Source organism: Apodemus sylvaticus, chromosome 8 (assembly GCF_947179515.1).
Source record: "Apodemus sylvaticus chromosome 8, mApoSyl1.1, whole genome shotgun sequence".
NCBI classification, from domain to species: Eukaryota; Metazoa; Chordata; class Mammalia; order Rodentia; family Muridae; genus Apodemus; species Apodemus sylvaticus.
In genome coordinates, this window is record NC_067479.1 from 67,158,416 (window position 1) to 67,178,652 (window position 20,237).

The 20,237-nt window shown below is 40.8% G+C and overlaps 1 protein-coding gene across 3 annotated transcripts in view; it reads right to left on the bottom strand.

The window, feature by feature from the left end:
* The window catches only part of Mtmr6 (myotubularin related protein 6), a 38,295-nt gene that overhangs the window by 15,146 nt on the left and 2,912 nt on the right, over nt 1–20,237 (bottom strand). For 2 of the 3 annotated variants that reach the window (XM_052191275.1, XM_052191273.1), the window contains exons 2-5: nt 11,023–11,139; nt 7,759–7,921; nt 5,659–5,816; nt 2,071–2,199 (exon numbers count right to left, since the gene is read on the bottom strand). In XM_052191275.1, coding sequence (XP_052047235.1) covers nt 2,071–2,199; nt 5,659–5,816; nt 7,759–7,921; nt 11,023–11,139 — 567 coding nt within the window. Of the gene's footprint in view, nt 1–2,070; nt 2,200–5,658; nt 5,817–7,758; nt 7,922–11,022; nt 11,140–20,237 lie in introns of those variants that run through there. The other variant, XM_052191274.1, reaches the window with a different exon arrangement.

Here is a 20,237-nt window from a genome sequence, read left to right on the forward strand (position 1 = left end):
TTTATAGAGCTGCCTTGGTCATGGTGTCTCTTCACCAAAATACCACAAAAATAGTCTCTAGACCACATACTGAAATTCTCCACTCAAACCTCTTGGGTCAGGTGGTATAAAATAAAACTAAAAAAATAAACTTACAGCTGAAATTTTATTTCCCTACTAAAACTCATAAAGCTTTTTATAAAGTGAGACATGAAGATTTGAAAAGATTATCTAAGGGGAGGCACACTCAAGAAGCAGAGGCAGGTGGATTCATGTGTTTGAAGCCATACTGGTTTACAGAGTGAGTCCAGGACAGCCAGGGCTATAAAGAGAAACCCTGTCTTGGAACCTTTCCCTGCCCTGCCCTGCCCTGCCCTGCCCTAACAGAAAAAAAAAAATAAAGTAAAAGATATAGAAGCATATACACCCTCTGTTATCTGACCCATGTCACCTCCAGGTGAACTCTACAGAAGCATTCTAATAGAGTATCCTTGGGACAAAGTGTTACAAGTATAAATATTTGAATATTTCATCCACACACACAAAATTCAACTTCAAAAATTACAATGGCAAAAGAAAATGAGGACTACTGTGTTGTTTTTAGTGTTCAAGAGTTGTGCCCTGCTTTGTGTAAGTGTTTTAGTCAGTTCTCTATTGTTGGATGTGGCGTCTTATTCTTTGAGCACAAGCAGGGTCTGGTTCTTGTTTTAAAGGAATCCTGTGCTCCACACTCCTTGGACACCTATTTTTGGTTCACTAAGTCAACAGCAAGTATTTTCCAGCCTACCTTTCCAATAAACAATGTAATCTAACAAGATGTGTCAAAGGTGACCAGGTAACACCCTAGGGCTTAAGGTATACTAATTAGACTTCTGTTAAAAATTTACCTGAACAAGGTTCTAACAAATATGGGACCACCAGGACAAGCATGAACAAAAAAACTCCGGGCCCTGACATCTGGGGCAACAGCAGCCTGAGAACTGGTTTGGCAGAGGAAGTGCCGGCTACAGGAAGGAGCTGGGAGAATCCAGCAGCAAGGTCAGAGCACAGGGTGTGGCTGAACACCTACAGAAGAGCTGTGACCTCCAGATCCTTCCTCCTGTGCACTTAGTCTACAAAGAGGAAGGTGAGTTCGGACTGTACAACACACCAAGCCCTTCTGCTGACACACCAGCGAAAGCTCAGCCTCTGGGACATAGCCAGAAGCACAGCAGGAAAATTGAAAAATGCAAAGGCATGCAACCTCAGGCATACAAACTTGTAAACAGCAAAACATGAGGAGAAGGAGAGGCAGTCTCACAGAATTTCAATAAAAAAAAGTCTGCTTGAGAGTTGGTGACACCACATCAGAGAACAGGAAATTCACTAAAGAAATTCAGTAGAGAAAGAACCCTTAAATGTCACAGTCTCAGAAATAAAGAATCTGATTGTTGAATGAGAAATAGAATTAAGGAACTCTTCCAGAAAACTGAAAGTCATGGAGGCTACACAGGAAGTCTTTCAACTTATAAAAGCTAAAAAAGAAAAAATACAAAGAAAGTCAACAGAGAAAAGAAACTTCTGCAGAAACAGGAAGTGCCTTCTCCAAGCTGAGATCTGAGTTTCTGGATAGTCTGTAAATGACATACCAGAGCCCAGGGGAAAAGAAACATCTTCTGGGTGGGGAGCCGGGAACGTATTTAAAAATCAGTTTGCAAAGTTGACCTGCCTCCTCTACCTCCTCTTAACAGTCCTTTCCCTGTGAGGTCTGCACGCAGAACCCAGATGCCCTGGGCTCTCTTCTTGCTTTTAGCGCTTGCCTTGGCACAAGCAAGCTATCTGATTTCTCTAAATACACATAGGACTACAGAAAACCTGAAGAGAAGAAACAGAACCTATCTATTCACTGGGCCCATTATTAAGGAATTTCTGGAAAAGAAAGGCAGAAAAGGAGTATTTTCAGGGTAGTTTTGTTCTAGGGCATCTAGAGCTACATAGTGAGACCCTATCTCAAACAAAACAAAACAAAACAAAACAACACGTTAGTGTTCATCCAGAAGCTTAGAGCACAACTTCAGTTCACTGCAAGCATAAAGCAGAGAAGGTTCTTACCTCAGTGCCCTGCCGGCAATAGGATAGGACCGGAAGTCTGCCCTTGCTCCGGAAGTTGGAACTGCCGACAATCACTGGCCGGCTAGCTGTCCGAGGAACATACAGCTCTCTGGGATAAGTCTCACAGACCTGGGAATATCAAATGAAAATACTTAATTCCAATCAGAAACCGAGAAGCTAGTGGAAGCAGGTAGGTTGACTGCATATCTTCACTTCTCCTCTATTCCTCCAAACCCAACCCCAGTCTCATCCCCAGCTCTGTAGCAGACCTACTGTGGTCTTTCCTCTCTGCCCCAACTCCCAGGAGTCTAAGCAGATCCTGGTAGAACAAGCTGCTTTCCTCCCTCCTACGGACCCCTGAATGCCCCTCCTGGCCCATCCTCATCCCAAAGTGTCCACCCCCAATACCTAGAAACACATTTTTACTTGTAACTCCCAGTAACCACACCAATCAGGACCAGAATATTTCCTATCAAGTACCACACAACCACCACACTCTCCTAGAGCCAGAGATGAAACAGAAACTACGGAACAAATACCCATCAAAGACAAATCCAGATGTCAGCACCTAGAATTACAATCTTCCCACTGTCAGATCCCTAGATACCAGCATGAAAACATAGTAACAGCCAAGACAACGTGTCTCTATTACAGTAGGCGCTGAGGATCCCATCATAAACATGACTCATGAAACACAAGAAAAAGACCTAAAATCAGCCTTTATGAATACAGCAGAGGTCCTTAAAAAGGAAATAAATACATCCCTTAAAGAAATCTATGAGAACACAAACTAACAGTGAAAGACCTGAAAGTGGAAAAAGAATTAATAAGGAAAACCCAAACTCAGAAAAGTGTGGAATGACAAATTCGGAAAAGTGAACAGGAATCATAGGGGCAAGCTTCACCAACCAGATACAAGAGATGGAAGAGAGAACCTGCGACACTGGAAACGCGAGAGAAGAAAATGTGAAGTCTAAGGAAACTTCTGGCACAAGACATGCAGGAAACCTGGAACACCACGAAGAGACCAAATTCAAGAAAAATAGGAACAAAGGAAGGAGAAGAAACTCAGATAAAGGCACAGGAGAGGAAAATTTCCCCCAACTCAATTGGAGATACCTGTCAACGTACAGAACACCAAACAGGCGACTAGAAAAGAAGGTTCCTCAGCACAAAATAATCAAAACAATACATGTACAGAGCATAAATAAATAAATAAATGCTTCAAAGGAAAATGAGCAAGTAACATATAAAGGCAGACATATTGAAATTACACCTGACTTCTCAATGGAGATTCTTTTTCTTTAAATGATATTTATCTGCCAAATGATTCTTTTTTACAATTTTTAAATGATTTTTATTTATTTTTATTTATGAATACATAGTTACTGTCCTCAGATATACCAGAAGAGGGCATCAGATCCCATTACAGATGGATGTGAGCCACCATGTGGTTTCTGGGAATTGAACTCAGGACCTCGGGAAGAACAGTCAGTGCTCTTAAGTGCTGAGCCATCTCTCCAAGCCCCTCAACAGAGATTCTGAAAGCTACCTGGACAGATGTGCTACAGACCACTGATGCCAGCCCAGACTAGTATACACAAAAGAATTTTCAATCAGTATAGATGGATAAATTAAGATATTCATCATAAAACCAAATTCAAGCAATATTTATCCATAAATCCAGCCCTGCAGAAGGTACCAGAATGAAATTGCCAACCTAAAGAGGTTAACCACCATACCCCAAAAGACACAGGGAATAATCCCAGAGCAACAAAGTCAATCACACACACACACACACACACACACACACACACATCACCACCACCACCACCACCAAAAATAAAAGGAAATCACAATCGTTAGTCATTGATCTCTCTCAACATCAGTGGTCTCAATCCTCCATAAAAGCACACAGATGAACAATATAGATGAGAAACCAGGATCCATCTTCCAAAAAAAGACACCTTAACATCAAGGATCTATTACCTCAGGGTAAAAAAAATGGAAAAAGATATTTCAAGAAAATGAACCTAAGAAGCAAGTGGATGTAGCCATTTTAATATTTGACCAAATAGACTTGAATGCCTCAGTCCTCATTTAGCATTATGTTGTTTGTTTCTTTTAAGTGAAAATCTGAGCATTTTCAGCCATCATCCTTCTTCTGCGGTTACAGCCGAGGACTGGCAAACCAGCCTTGCTTATTTTAAACGGTGTTTTTAAATGGGTGAATTCAGCAGGCGAGGCAGAATGAGATAGATAATTGTATCTATATTAAGCAAATCAAGCCAACCTCAGACAAATATTGTGCATTTCCTCTCATTTATGCTTCCTATATTTTATATAACATAAGAAAAATCACATATATGGACATAAAAGTAGGAAACAGTCCAGAAGAACAGAGGACTTAGGAAGGAGGGAAGAAAAAGGAGAGAGTAGAGGGTACAAGGTCATATACTTGAATGAAAATGTTAAAGTAAAAATAAATTAGATAAAATAAGTCTTCCTTTGCTTTCTTAAAAAAATAGTATTGATTTTGTATCTAAATACCTTAACACAGAGAAAATTCTCAGCCTTGATGGTGTCACTGACAAATTCTATCAAACATTTATGGTATAGATAACAACAATTATATACTACTCTTCTGGAAAACTGAAGAGAATGAAATATTTCTGGACTCATTCTGTGAATTTTCATAGCCATAACAACAAAACCAGATACTGGCAACAGAGAAGCAGGCCAGTAGTTTTTATCTGCTTAGATGCAAAAGGAATATCTAAATGAAAATTCAGTAATCCAAACCAAAACTAATCAGAAGAATAGGAAAGGATACTACAGACTCATCAAAGGAAAAAATCCACCAAGAGGACTTGAAATTCATAACATGTGTGCACCAAACACAAGGGCATACAAGAAACACTACTATATCTTAATCACATATTGACCCTTACACACTGATAGTGGGAAATTTCAATACCCTACTCTTACCAATAGACAGGTTATCCAGACAGAAACTAAACAAAGAAATACTGGAACTAATGGACATATAAGTAATGCACCAAAGAGATATCTACAGAACATTTTACCCAAACACAAAAGAATATACCTTCTTCCCAGAACCTCACAGAACTTTCTCCAAAATTGACCATATACTCAGACACAAAACAAGTCTCAACAATACAAGAAAATTGAAATAACACCCTGCATCCTATCAGACAACCATGAATTAAACCTGGATTTCAACAACAGAAAGCCTACAAAATCATGGAAACTGAACAATTCTCTGATGAAAGTAAAATGGATCAAGAAAAAAAATTAAAGACTTTCTAGAATTTAATAAAATGAAAATACAACATACCCACACTTATGGGACACAGTGAAGGCAGTTCTAAGAGGCAAGTTCATAGCACTAGATACCTACATAAAAAGAGGTAACACACTGGACAGATAATGTGAGGCAAAAATAAGCAACAAAACTAACAAAACAGGACACCTCTAAAACACCAACAGCAGTGAGAGCAGTGGCTGCCCCGCCCCACACTGCCCTCAGCACTGCCCTCTGACCTACTGCAGAGGATGCTTGCTTACCTTGTACTCTCGGTTGGCATCAGACAGTTGCCAGTTTGCATTGGGCACTCCCATCCTCTCATACTCTGCAGCAAGGTCAATAAGCTGCCAACCATTCAGTCGTTCAGTATCATTTTGCTTGGGATTATAAGAGAATGCATAGAGATCTTCATATTTTGCTGCAAAACAGTAAAAGTCAACACAATGAAATTTATAAGGCAGTGCACTACAGATAAAACAAATTTTCAGGGGTTTCTCTTCCTTTTTTCTTTAAAGTCTTCAAAGAAGTGGTGAAGACATGAACATACCTGATTCTAAAACTTACAACAAATGACTATAATTAAAGGCATATATATGAGCCTGAGATTTATGTTATAGCAAAAGGTACCTTAAGTTAGACCTTAGGTTGGAGAGATGGTTCAGTGGTTAAGTGCATGGACTGCTCTTTCAGAGGTCCTGAGTTCAATTCCCAGCAACCACATGGTGGCTCACAACCATCTATAAAGAGGATCTGATGCCCTCTTCTGGTGTGTCTGAAGACAGAAACAGTGTATTCATATACATAAAATAAATAAATCTGAAGGTGTGCACCCACCACTATCCCTGACCATGCCAAATATTAAAAAAAAAAAAAAGCTAGACCTTCTACTGCATACTTTTCCTTCTTCTTCAACATTACATTTTTAAAACACAGACACTTCTTATTCATCCTTTTCCACATAATACACAACAAAACAAAATACCATGGCTAAAAACTAGAAATGGCCAGGTGAAATCCATGCCTAAAGCCCCAGCATTCACAAGTCCAAGGCAGAAAGAAGGACTATGTTTGAGACCAGCCTAGGATATATAGTGGGAGCACATCAAAGAAAGAGGGAGGGAGGGGTCAAACAATAACAAAACAGAGGCGGCAAAGACAGCATGAAACTGCTTTACACGTTCTTTTTAAGTTAATTTAGTGTGTGGGGGTATTTTGTCTGCATTTATGTCTGAGAAACACATTTGGTCCTGGTGCCTGTGCCGGCCAGAAGAGGACATTGGATCCTCTGGAACTGGAATTATAGATGGTTGTGAACTACCTTCAGGATGCTGGGAATCAAACCCTGGTCCTCTGGAAGAGCAGACAATACTCTTAATTATCGAACTGTCTTCTCCAGCCCCAGAATTACCCATTCTTATAGGTCAGTATGGACCCTAACCAGCAAGAACATTGGCACATAACCAATGTCCTTGCTATATACTTGGTTCAACTTAGGACAATGGAATGTACAAAATTCTATATGCTCAGAAAGAACATGAACCTGCTCCTAGATCACTCGTGGGCCTCCATCTAAACTGCGCAACTGAAATCCAGGCCACAAGTAGAATCCAAGTTATGTTTGGGTAATGGAAGACTTACTTTTAGGGCTTCTATCCCTCCCAACCCTCTATCCACTACAACAGGTTCTCTTGTCTCCTGATGCATCTACTACCCTAGCCACTACTACTAGAGGACCATGACCATCTGTGGCTTTTCACTTAGTAATACTTCTTCCATTAGTAGAGAAAACCCAAATTAAAAAGAAAGTAAGGAGCTTGGGAGATAGTCTGGCCAGTAAAGTGCTTCCTATGAAAACACAAAGACCTGAGTTTAGTCTCCAGCATCCAAGTAAAAGGCCAGCTATGATAGCACATGGCTGTAATCCCAGTGCTGGGGAGATGCAAACAGGTGGCTCCCTGGGGCTCACCGCCAGCCAGTCTCACCTAAACTGACAAGTCCTACCTCAAACACTGAAGTAGATAGTTCCTAAGTAAAGACACTGAATCCTGACCTCCATACACACATGCACACACGTGCTTCTACATTTGCATAAACATAAACATATATATAATGTGCTACTTGTTTATCAATCTAAGGCTATATTATAAATACCTTTCCTTATATTATTTCTTTATTGAACATTAATCTTACAGTTTAAAGCATTAAATTCTATTATTTCTAAGCCATTGTGGAGGATTTCTATGCCACTGAGGGGATTGACAGTACATATGAACCTGACTATAACTTAAGGGTAAAATAATGACACCTTAAAGTATCCTGGAAAACCCATCTTGATTGAGTATGTGAGCTAAGAACAATACCTTGTTTTGATAGTTGGAGCAGAGAGTTATAAATATCATGGCAATCTCTTTCCCTGGGAACAATGAAATGCACAATCCTGAAGTTCTTGCACTGAATCACGAGTGGGCATCCAGAAGTGGTCAGAGCGAGTTTCTCCACTGAGGCAATATGGTGGTGTAGTATCTACAGCATAAATAGACACCCCAGTGACAAACACACAAAGCACTGGTATTTGTTCTTCTCTAGACTACATACATGTTACTGCTCAAATAAAGCCTCAGATGTTAGGTGCTATCACATTTAACACACTGCAATGACTTGATTGCAATGAGCCTGAGTCAAGAATTATGTTGTCATTTCTTTTCCTCCACGTCCATAAATGCCGGCTGAGCTAGGGGCAGAGCGTAGAAGCAGAACCAAGGCGGTTAGCAATGCAGCCAAGGCTCCCCCTCCGAATCTGGAGTATGCCAACCGATTTCCTAGTGTTTCCACTTAGGGTGTAATTTACATTTTACTTATTTATCATTTGTTTCTCTTGCCTAAAATGTGATCTCAACAAGAACAGAAATTTTATACTAAGATTGGCTATTGTTTCCAAAATACCTAGAATGGAGGTATGAAAACACAGCAGGTACTCAGCCAGGATCTGCTAAAGGAATGAGGAATAGGGAAGAAGAAAAGACAGCAGGTAGCCATGACAACCTTGAAGAACAAGTAGAAAGGATTGGTACCAACACATCTAAGATGCTACTGTTAACAAAGAAGCAAGGCAGGTAGAGTATAGTCTATTGCCAAAAGAACAGGACAGACAGGGCAACAGTGTGTGTTGCTCTGAAGAGTTAGCAGTGAGGTGGCGGGGGGCAGGGGCTATGTTAAGCTTGGGTTTTTGTTTTTGTTTTCTTTTTTAACTGGGATAAAGGTATTGCTAACTCTTTATATATAGCTAACACTGCTAACTCTTCACTGCTAACACCAACAGAGCTTTGGTGTGTGGTGTCCCCATACACACTTAAGCATTGTCCTGAAAGATATGCATCTAGCAACAAAAGAAACAAAGCAGCCAAAAAATAGTACCTAGCCCCATGTCATGCCATACCCTAGGTCTCTCCCAGGTGGTTTAAGAACTGCCGGGAGGGCAATGAAACTTAAAGCTTCTGAAGAAAACAGTTCTGAAGGGAACTTCCTTACCCTGACACATAGGAAGATTTCTTAACTGTACTACACATAAACAAACACATAAAAGAAAAAAACTGAAAAATCTGTGTTAAAAAATGTAAACTTGAATGAAAAGACATGTACATAAAAGCATACAAAAGACTAGCTGTTGCTGAGACAAACCAGTGATGACACACAAACTGATAGAGAGATGAAACCCAGAGCTCTCATATCAGAAGACTGGGCTGGGGTGTCGCTCAGTTAAACCTGTCCCTAGCACAAAAAATTAAAATAATTTTTAAAAGCCAATAAATAGAAATAAAAAGAACAGATAATTTAACAGAAAGGAAACCCACAAGCCAAAACATGTGCAGAGATGTTTTCCCTGGACTCAACCAGGTAAGAGTTAGTTGCTCATCTGAATTAGGTAGGTAGGCAGGTGGCTATCTGTACAGTGGCCATGACAGTGTTGCTGAAGAAACAGGAAAACCTGACACTCCACTAAGAGGAATAGCCTGGAACAACCATCTGAAGGAACAATATGAAAGTTTAAATATACATGTTTACAAGACCTAGCCATGTCTTCTGATTCTGAGAAAATGTCCAAGAGAAACACCAGAACATATACAGAAAGAAATGCCCCACGAGATGTTTGCGGAGTTGACCCTTCAATATCACAGGATTTGGGGGCATTAATACCTTTATTCCAGTTAAAAAAGAAAACAAAAACAAAAATAAAAACCCAAGCTTAACATAGCCCCTGCCCCCACCACCTCACTGCTAATCATCATAGACTACAAATATTTCCAGTATAACCCATCAATACATTTTATGTTATACATTAGAAACAGTGAAAATATGAGAGGTCCCCAGGATGTCACTTTTTATTACACTATGCAATTTCCTGGAGAAACCATCAGGATCTGCTTGTGATTTGGTGAGCAGCGCCCACAGCATTTTACACAGATTCTTGGCAGCAGGTGATCTTGCTGCAATAGTACCAGAAGTAGCTACAAATTTCTGTAGTATAATATGTAGTATGTTAACTCCCAATAGTATCAACACCTTGTGTTTATATGTGTAAATATTGATAAATTTGCATAATAATTTGATTTTGTAATAATGACAAAAATGACCATATATTTAATGTATCCATGACATATTTAACTTTTTCTTAATGTATGCACTATTCCTATGCTATATGACTTACCTGTTAAGTTTATTTTTCAAATTGTAATCTACAAAATGGAAAAGAAAAGAGCTGGCAATACGCTCAGGAGTTTAAAGCATGAACTGGGCCTACAGAGGAACTGAGTTCAGCTCCCTACACCTACATCAAGTGTCTCACAACCACCTGTGACTCCAGTTTCAGAGATCTGATGCTCTCTTCTGTACTTCAAGGGCACCAGAATTCTTACATACCCCAACACAGAAGTGCACCCATACACATAAAAACAATAGATCTTAAAAACAAAAAGGAAAACAACTCAGTGAACGAGGAGACCTATACAGTGCAAACCTAACATGCCACTGAAGCATCCACTGCACGCTATCTGCATATGTACACATACACGTCGACTTAGAAGTTTGCCTATAATGCAGTATTTGGACATATATACAAAATATTTACATAAGCATAGTGTAATGTTTAAAGTTACAAAAAAAAAAATCTCCTACCTGTAATTTGGCATTAAAATACTATAGAATATACTATACAATCAACCCAAATGATTGCTAATATGCACAAATATTACCTTAACTTTTAAAAAATCCTTTAAAGGAAAAAGAGACATTTTCTACGTTTTATGAAGATTAAAAAGTCTGTTATTCTACAAAACTCCATATTGCAAATGATATAAATTATTCATAGAGGGAGGAGTCATTTGAAAACAGAAAAAAATTGTAATTGATCTCTGAGTAGTTACACATGCCTATAATCCCAGCTCCCCAGAAGATAGAGGAAATTCAAGGCCAGCCTGGGAAATATAGCAAGACCCTGTCCAAAACAAAACCAACAAAGACAAAAAACTAACAAAGATAGTTGTTAGTTGATAGTTGTTGAGATAAATAACCAATGATTAAATAACAAGCCTACTACTGTTATTGCAAAGATGGACAGTTCACCTTACCCAGGTTTCTTTTTGCTGAGCATCAATAAATAATAGGTGTGTGGCCGTAAGATACAGTGTTCCTGTCTGTGCCTTGTTGTTGGTACTAAACCGGTCAAGTAACTTTACTTGTTCAACCTAAGAAAGAAAAAAAATGTTATTTTTCATATCAAAATTAGGGTATTTTTATTTCTGTTGCTGAGATAAAACATTCTGACCAAAAGCATCTTAGGGGAGGGACAGGTTTATCTGGCTCATCCTTCCGGGTCACAGTCCATCACCGAGGGAAGTCAGGGCAGAAACCTGAAGCAGAAACCATGGAGGAACATGACTTACTCTGTGGACCGTTGCTTGATCACAGGCTCATGTTTAGAGGGCTTGCTGACACAGCCCAGTACCCAAGGAATGGTGCTGCCCAGTGCACAGGGCATCAATCAATATCAGTTAACAATCAAGACAACCCCTCACAGACACAGACACAGAACAATCTAACCTGGGCAATCCCTCAGTTGAGGTTTCTTCTTTCAGATAACCCTAAACTAAGTTAAGTGAACAATTAAAGCTAACCAGGACAGTAATATCAATATGATTTTTCTACTCCCAGGAACTACATGAATCATTATCATATTCTTCCTCTTTTTTGTCCCCCAAACCAAGAAACTGCTTAATATTCAGGGTAAAATATCTTCTGTCTCTTGAAGGAACACATGCAACACAGATATTTAGAAGCTAATGTAACCTAGGGAAGATTTTAAGAAACACTAACAGTATTGTACAAGGAACAAGAAGTACAGCATGAGTTTCACACCTAAGAGCCCATTTTTATAAAGAGAGCACCTATAGTATCCGTTGGGCAGCAGTTTCCATACTTAAGGAAAGCTCCTTAATCAGGAAGGTAAACAACTCAAAATAGCTTCAGGAAGTCCCTGAAACTGACCAGATTCTCTAAGCTGTTCCCTCGCAGAGGAGATAATAAAGTTCTGCGAGTCATCTGCAAACTGCAAAGATTCTGAGACCAGACCCACACTGCCAGCAAGAAGTAGGAAACAGAAAGCAGCTGAACTACCTAGAAAAGATTTAGAGCAAGTAATTCACTTAAATGGGGGCACTCTCCAACCTGTTGTGCTGCCTGCAGGCTGTGCAGTGTGTTCCAGGTTCCCAGCTTTTGTGCAATGTGCAATGAGTCCTGGGGTGGGCTTTGGTGATGCAGCTGTCTTGGAGTCATGTGTGATTTTGTAAGTAACCCCTCACCCATACCCCTGTAACTCCTATAAAATGCATGGTTCATCAAATTGGACTTTGATGGTATTTACACTTTGTTCTGTTGTGAGCTCCCTAACTGAGGTGAGCAGAGATGTGTGTAGTGACTCCTCAAGTTCTGTTATACAACACTATCCAGTTTTAAGTGGAAAATCAAGTACTCACATAAAGTTCTAGAAGTATACTACTGAGAAAATTAACTCAGGAAACAGTTTGTAAGCTCCAGCTTACGTCTATATTCCCTCATTGCTGGACCAAACACAACAGCTAGGCAGCTAGCTCTGGCTCGTGCTCTTCTACAAGGCTGTCCTGTGCTCAGCCCAGTGGCAAGCCTTCTCCTGGCCTGGACTCACTGGCCCCACCTTCTAAGGCAAATCTTAGTTATAAAGTTAATTCATTACTTATGTCACTTTGTCTCTTTCTTTGCCAAGTTCCCTGGCACAAACTATCCTAAGTTTTCATTGGTCTCCTACAGTGCCTAGCATGGTAAGAACACACAATTATAACAGTATTAGTGTGTATTAATACTAGAGCATACACTCACCCTTCTTCATTCCCTATTACTTACTACCATGGGGAGAATTCTTGATTGTAACATCACTATTTAAATGAGTTAAAACTTACACGTAACTTAAAAAAATGTAATATAAATTTTTATTTGCATGGTTAAGATAATAAATCTAGTGTGGATACTTCCCCCTGGAAATTCAGAAATATGGTCTGACATACAGCTCAGGTCTGACAGTGGATCTGACATCTAACAAGTATTCATTTTACACTGACATCAAGAACACAGGGGAGCCAGGTGTGGTTGTGCATTGGGGAGGCTGTGGAAGAGAATCATGGGCTCAAGGCCTACGGCAAGGGATGGAGGTGGGGGCAGGGAGGGGTAAAAAAGCTTTCTGCTCCATCAAGGTATCTTTTGAAGGTCAACATTTATTTCAATGTTTAAGACCACTTCTTCCTCAAGTTAAAAAATATACAGCTTCATTTAGCTACACTGAAAATTGGAACTTCAATTTAAATACATTTAAAGATAAACAGGACCAACTACTTACTGTCCATTCTTCTCCAATCAACACCACACCTGGCTCCCCTGTGTTCTCGATGTTAGTGTGAAAAGATCACTTGTTAAATGTCAGATCCACTGTCACACCTGAGCTGATCTTATTTCCGGGTTTCCAGTGGGAAGTAGCTACACTAAATTTATTGTCTTAACTATACAAATAAAATCTTATATTATGTTTCATTTTTAGTTACATTTACTGGGACACAGCCAACCAGTAACAATGACCAGAACACAACATGATCTTTTAATTTACTTCCTTTAAGAAGAACAGTAGTGACCATGTATGGAGCTAAGTGTTAAGGGAAAGTATCAAGACCCCTGGAAAGATCAATGATTTGTAGGACTTCAAAGAGCTCCTCAGAAAAAAATAAAAAAGGGTTTTAAAGGGTGGGGCCATGAACAAACAGGAAGTCAACTTTAAAAGGAAGTCCATGAGAAGCTTCTTGGTTCGTAAATCCTTAAAAGACAGTAAATTCGCCTCAACCAAACCTCAAATTGTGGTACATTTTTTTTCTGTAAGGTACAATTACTTGCAAAGCTTGTCTGTATGGAAGACAATCTCAGTTTTCATTCCAGTACTCCTGGTCCTTCACAGCTGTTTCCCCAGTATATACTATGTCCTATGCTGCACTGGGTTGTCAGGAAGGTAGTTTTGCCAGGTAGCCCAGGCCACCTTGGACATTTTCAGCCTCTTGCTGCAGCCTCCTGTGACTTGGGATAGAGGCATGCCAGGCAGGCCTCGCCCTGGGCAGCTAAGGCTCCATTCTCCACGTGCATCTTATCCCTTATCGTTATTTCAGCCTGTTTGCTAACGATCCCGGAATCTGGCTGAACTGAGTTCTTACTGTCTGCTCTCCGTGTAAGACTATTGCCTGACATAGTATTATGACAAATGCTTAACATACATTATTAATTTTCATTTTCCCAACCCCAGTGGCACTTACTACCTACAGACAACTGAACACTACCCAGAACCAGAAGAGCAGTTCTGCCTTGAGTAGTCTGATGCCCAACTGACCACGTAGCCAGGTATGATGCTATCTGCACCTGAACATCTTAAGAGTCACGACTTGCTCATGTCCCCCCTTCCTCTCATTTTGCATTTCATGTGTGACTTACGTCACACCATCCACATTAAGTCGCCAGCACTGGAAATCATCCTACTAACTACTTGACTCACCTACTCAGCTACACCAAGCTCTGTTCCTTCCACCAATATCAGAGTACTTAGTATGCAAAAACAAAAGCCTGTTCGAGTGTCTGTTTCTCCCGCTAAAAACTAGTACATCTCTCAGGACAAGCACAGTCTCTTTTGTTCTTTCTGACTCCCTCCTGGTGGCGAGAATAGAGTTTGATACAAAGGCTGCTCACTCACTTCAGATGAACTGCCACAGGGAACTCACTTCTCATAATGGAAAACCAAATGTAAGATGCCCACAGTGTGCCAGTCGTCCCTTGCTGAAATCATTAAAGGGATTTATAAAATTGGATTCTTCCTTATCTCATTATTCTGTTATTTTCCCATGCTGCCTTCACGTTCTACAGTGGCTGACCAGGAAATATTCATTCAGGAATCCTTGTATGAGCCAAAAATTAAAAATAAGTAGAAAAACTACTAGGCTACAGACTGTTGAACTTGCTCTACTGTCTGGTTCTTACTGGGAAGTCCAAGTCTCTGTCCCCACCGCAATTCTCAGAGAAATTAGATTAGATTTAGAGTACTCTAGAATACAAGTGTTTTCTCCGAGCACTGTGGAGAACCATGGGGTTCTTTTTTGTGAGACAGGGTTTTTCTGTGTAGCCCTGGCTGTCCTGGAACTCACTCTGCAGACCAGGCTGGCCTCGAACTCAGGAATTATGGGATTTTTATAGGTCTACATCAAGGTGAAAATTCCAATTGAAAATAATGTAATTATCTATATGTTTATTTCTTGTCCTCAAAGTTAGATCTTTAAATTTGGTTGGCTCTTTTCAAGATTCAAGGTCCAGCTGTTCATTGGAATAACATCCCAAACTGCAAAGGTGCCAGTCCCCAGGCTCATCTCAACCCTACCATGTGATGGAGGACTACAACCAAGACAGTATTTAAGAAGTTCTGCTTGTTCTTATCCAACAACTTACCTTCTATTTCTCGTCCAAATTCTCCCCCTGCTACCTTTAGACTATTGCCCTAAACACTTGAGGCTCAGCATGTCTAAGTCTCCCACTTTTTAAATGGTTTTATTATAATGTTGGCCCTTTAAAACAAACACACAGACATGCACACTCACTCCAAGTTCTTGAACATGTACATAAATACACAGTATTAAGAAAAGGACAGTTAGGGGCTGGAGAGATGGCTCAGAGGTTAAGAGCACTGGCTGTTCTTCCAGAGGTTCTGGGTTTAATTCCCTTAACCCACATACTGGGTCACAACCATCTGCAACGCCATTCATGGGGGTTAAGAAAAGGACATTTAGCCGGGCAGTGGTAGCACATGCCTTTAATCCCAGCTTAGAGGCAGAGGCAGGCAGATTTCTGAGTTCGAGGCCAGCCAGGGCTACACAGAGAAACCCTGTCTCGAAAGAAAAAAAAAAAAGAAAGAAAAGAAAAGAAAAAGAAAGAAAAGAAGGAAAAAGAAAGGAAGGAAGGAAAGAAGGAAGGAAGGAAGGAAGGAAGGAAGGAAGGAAGGAAGGAAGGAAGGAAGAAAGAAAGAAAGAAAGAAAGAAAGAAAGAAAGAAAGAAAGAAAGAAAGAAAGAAAGAAAGAAAGAAAAGGGCATTTACTAGTCCTCTCAGTAAAAATCTATTGCCTATTAACTCAAGGTTAACCTATTTGGTCTCATTCTCTAGTCTTTAAAATAAAAGCAACTACTCCTAAGAGAGGAACAGATTAGATAATGACTGTACCCTTTGTGCCCTATAAACAGAAGCAGTGAGATGCTGAAATAAACTAAATAAATGTTTGCAAAACTTACTGCAGTTATCTGGTAAGGCAGCTTGAGGCTGCTAGTCCTCATTTTAACTAAATTCAAAATGAGAAAGGAAAAGTATCCGTGGTGTCTAAAAACCAATTTCAAGGCCCAGCAAGACGGCTCGGCAAGAACTATCCAAGCCTGAACACCTAAGTCCAATTCCTAGGCCCACACATGGTGGAAGGAATGAACAGACACAAGTTGTGCTTTGACCTTCACATACATGCATGGCACACGTGTACCACAGCACATATCCTTCATCTCACCCTTTCCACTGCCACACAAAATAATTTGTTTAAAATAAAGGAAAATTTAGTAATTACTGTAATATAAAGCTGTAAAATACTCTTTCTCTAATGCCTAGTGTTGAGAGCAAGAAATAAAGCACTCTCTCCACGGAGAGTAATACAGAGAAAACAGAATTCTTGGAGGAGGCACACCAGCACTTTATCTGATGAAGGAACCCAAACAGGCCTATAAGTGCAGTAAGGAGTCCATGGTAGGCACTGACACCACCTCTGCAGTATCAATGCAGAGAGTAAGGGAACAGTGCAGGTGCGGCTGGGAGAGATAATGGAGCCAGGAGGAAGCAGGGCAGAGAGGAAGCCCATTTTATCTAATGACAAAACTGGTGTGAGGAGAAAGAAGGACTCTGAAATGGAGGGATACTGTTTATTCCTTGTTGACTTGTCAGAGTGGGCACAGTCAGGAGAAAGGGAGTCAGAAAAGCCAATCTTGAGCACAGTTGATGGAGAGTTAATCAGTGCTTTAGTAAAAGCCAGGTTACATCAAACCAAGGAACTGCACCACTGAAGAGCATTACACCCAGGCAGCAGCTTCTGCTGTGTCTCAGCACGTGGACGGAGCGAATGAGGACATTAATCTGAAGTTAAACCTGGACATTTACTTTCTGCTTAAAGCTCTGAAGAATGAGCAGTTTGGGGAGCACACTTAGTATTCTGCCCTTTACTGCAAATCCTCCTCCAAAAACTTTTCTTTGTTAGTCATCGAAAAACAAATTAAAAGCCAGACCAAAGCCCAGCAACTCCTTCCCATTTCCCCCATATATTTTAAGGTACCTGTTTTGGAAGCAATTACAACTATTTTAGGTCACTATTTGAGGACCATAAAAGCAGTCTCAGGATCCTTAGAAAGCGAAAGGTAAATGGGGAAAGACAAATGGCAAAAGAAGGAGAAAGCATGGGGAAGGAGAAAGAAACTGGGAGGTGCTCTGTCCATGGTTTACAGGAGAAAGTCAAACTTAACTGATTAGGCCACGGGATATGAAAAGCACAGACCACCACTCAGAAAATTAGAGTATAAGACTTTCAGACACCTGTTTTTCCTTCTCTTCAACCAAACTTCTGTGATCAAGAACAGCACTTAGTCTGTAGCTACGTTATGCTGTGGGCTGGGGCTCCTGCACAGAAAGCACAGTCAGCTACTGGGAGGACGGTGGTGCTTCTCTCTAGCCATGTATCTCCTGAGACGTTCAGATCCTACAGACAGCTCTGAGAAGAACCAGCTGTGGAAAAGGAAGAGGAGGACTTTACACTGGTATGCGAGGGGCAGACAGTAGGTGAGGGCACTGACTCTTGGATCCTGTGTCCTCAGCTTGGAGGACACCTGGCAGCATACATTACTAGTGAAGCAATTATGGAACTCTTAAGAAGGAAAAAGTATTATCGAATCAAAAATCCATGGGCAAAGGCACTTGCTGCCAAGCCCAATGTCCTGAGTCCAACCCCAGGACCCATGTGGTAGAAGAGCTACCTCCTGTAAGGTGTCCTCTGATATCTACACATATATTTTAGTACTCAAGTCTCTGTCTCTCCCTGTCTCTCTATCTCTGTCTCTCCCCGCTCCTCTCTCACTCCCTCCCTCCCCTCTCTCTCTCTCTCATACAAACACACACACACACACACACACACACACACACACACACACACACACACAGAGAGACACTTTAAAAAGATTTTTACGGTGGCCTTCAAAAGTCTGCAATAATTTGTCTCCAGATTTTGATATTCTGTGGCCATCTCCATTACCCACAGTGCTCCAGGTGTCTCTTGAGTTCTTAGCTGCTAGGCCCGAAAGGGCAATGTTCCCTCTGTTGGGAAGCCCCTTCCCCTCAACAGTTCCACATTTAACTCACAGCTTTCTGTTTCTCAAAGCAGTTCTTGTGTTTCAATGTCATTTGCCTGGTTTCCTAGTATGTACAACAGGCCTGGCCCAAGCAGCAGGCAGAGAGGGGCACAGTGGGAATTAGGGATGAAAGAATGCTCTCTGACCCTCTGACTCTCAGCCTCTATTTTACTCACCTTTTCCAACCTCAGCACCATGACTTCTGCATGCCCCTTTCTGCAAGGCCTTAGGCCCTAACATTCCCTTACTTTTCTGCGGAGTCTTGAAGTATTCTCTGACATAAGCTTACCCCAATGAAGACTTTCAGTGATTACCTAGACATCCATACGTGCTTCTCTTCCTCAGACTTTCCCCCTGGCTCAACATCCTCATGATTCGCTGGTTACGACACAAAACCTTACCACCTAGTTTCTCTCATCCATCTCGTCTTCTCCACACCTGCTCACACCACCCTACATTCACACTCCAATATCTTCCCCAGATAACTATTCTGTTAGGAGTGGAATGTGGTGGTAAAGAGAAAGGTTTCATATCTGAGAGACCTGGAGCTCAGAAACCAGCTCTTATCAGCAGCCAGTAAGGTAAAATTAATTCCTAGTCAGCTAACAGACACAGGGCAAGCTATTTAATCTTGACAAACCAGCGGTTTCTTACCTGGAACCTGGAACGGTATTAGCTAAAGTGGTGTCCTACTTGGGGCAAGTGTTCAAGTTTGCCTCAAAATCTAAGATCTCAGGCTGGAGAACTGGCTTGGTGGTGGAGAACACTTGCTGCCCTGCAGAGGGCCTGGGTTTGTTGCCACATGGTGGTCCACACTCATCCATTACTCTAGTTCCAGAGGTAGAATGCCTTCTTCTAACCTCTGTAGGCAACAGGCATGCAAAACACTCATACACATGAAAGTCTTTAAAGCCAAAACTGGGGGTAGAAAGATAGGTCACTCATTAAAAGTGTTTGTTGTTTCAGCACCCAAACAGCGTCTCACAACCATCAGTAACTGTGGTTCCCGGGCCCTCTTGTCGTCCTCTGACCTCCTTGGGCACCAAGCACACACATGGTGTACAAACAGATATCCTGGCAAAACACCCACCCAGAGGAATGAATCTAATAAAAAAATAGTAATAATTAAAAAAAAAAAAAAAAGCAAAACCTTGAGGTCTCAAGGCTGGGGAGATAGTTCGGTGAGTAAGAGTACTTGGTCTGCAAACACAAGGACCTAAGACTGAATCCCCAGCGCCCATGTGCAAAGCCAGCCATAGTCATATGTGCCTGTGGCCCCAACACTGGGAGAGCAAAGACAAGAGTTCTAAAGAGTTCTGCCAGCGTCTAAAAGGGGGAGCATCTGCTTCAGTGAGATACCCTGTTTCAAGGCAATGTGATAGAAAAATAGGATGACATCGCTAACAACCGAATGTTGGAGCTAGCGAGTTATTTAATCTCTAATAGCAGAAGGCAAAGCAAATGAGAACTCTAAACAATACAAAAACAAGAATGCAAAACTATTACGTATGGTAAATCTAGAGAAGGGACACCCTTTTAGTTTTTGTTTTCTTAATGAATTTAAGATTTTTATCAATTTAACAATTTTATTACAATTGTTCATGCTAGGAAGAGCATACCTCGCCTCTGGAGTCAAACATTAGTTTAAATTCTAACTGCCACACATGGTTAATCTGACAGGTCATTCAAGCTTACTAATTTCTTCCTCGTCTATAAATGGAGATTCTAAAACCACTGGCAGGGTTCATTTTTAAATCAATGATGGTCCTAGTTCCATGTCTGTTGCTGTGATAACACATACTGACATAAA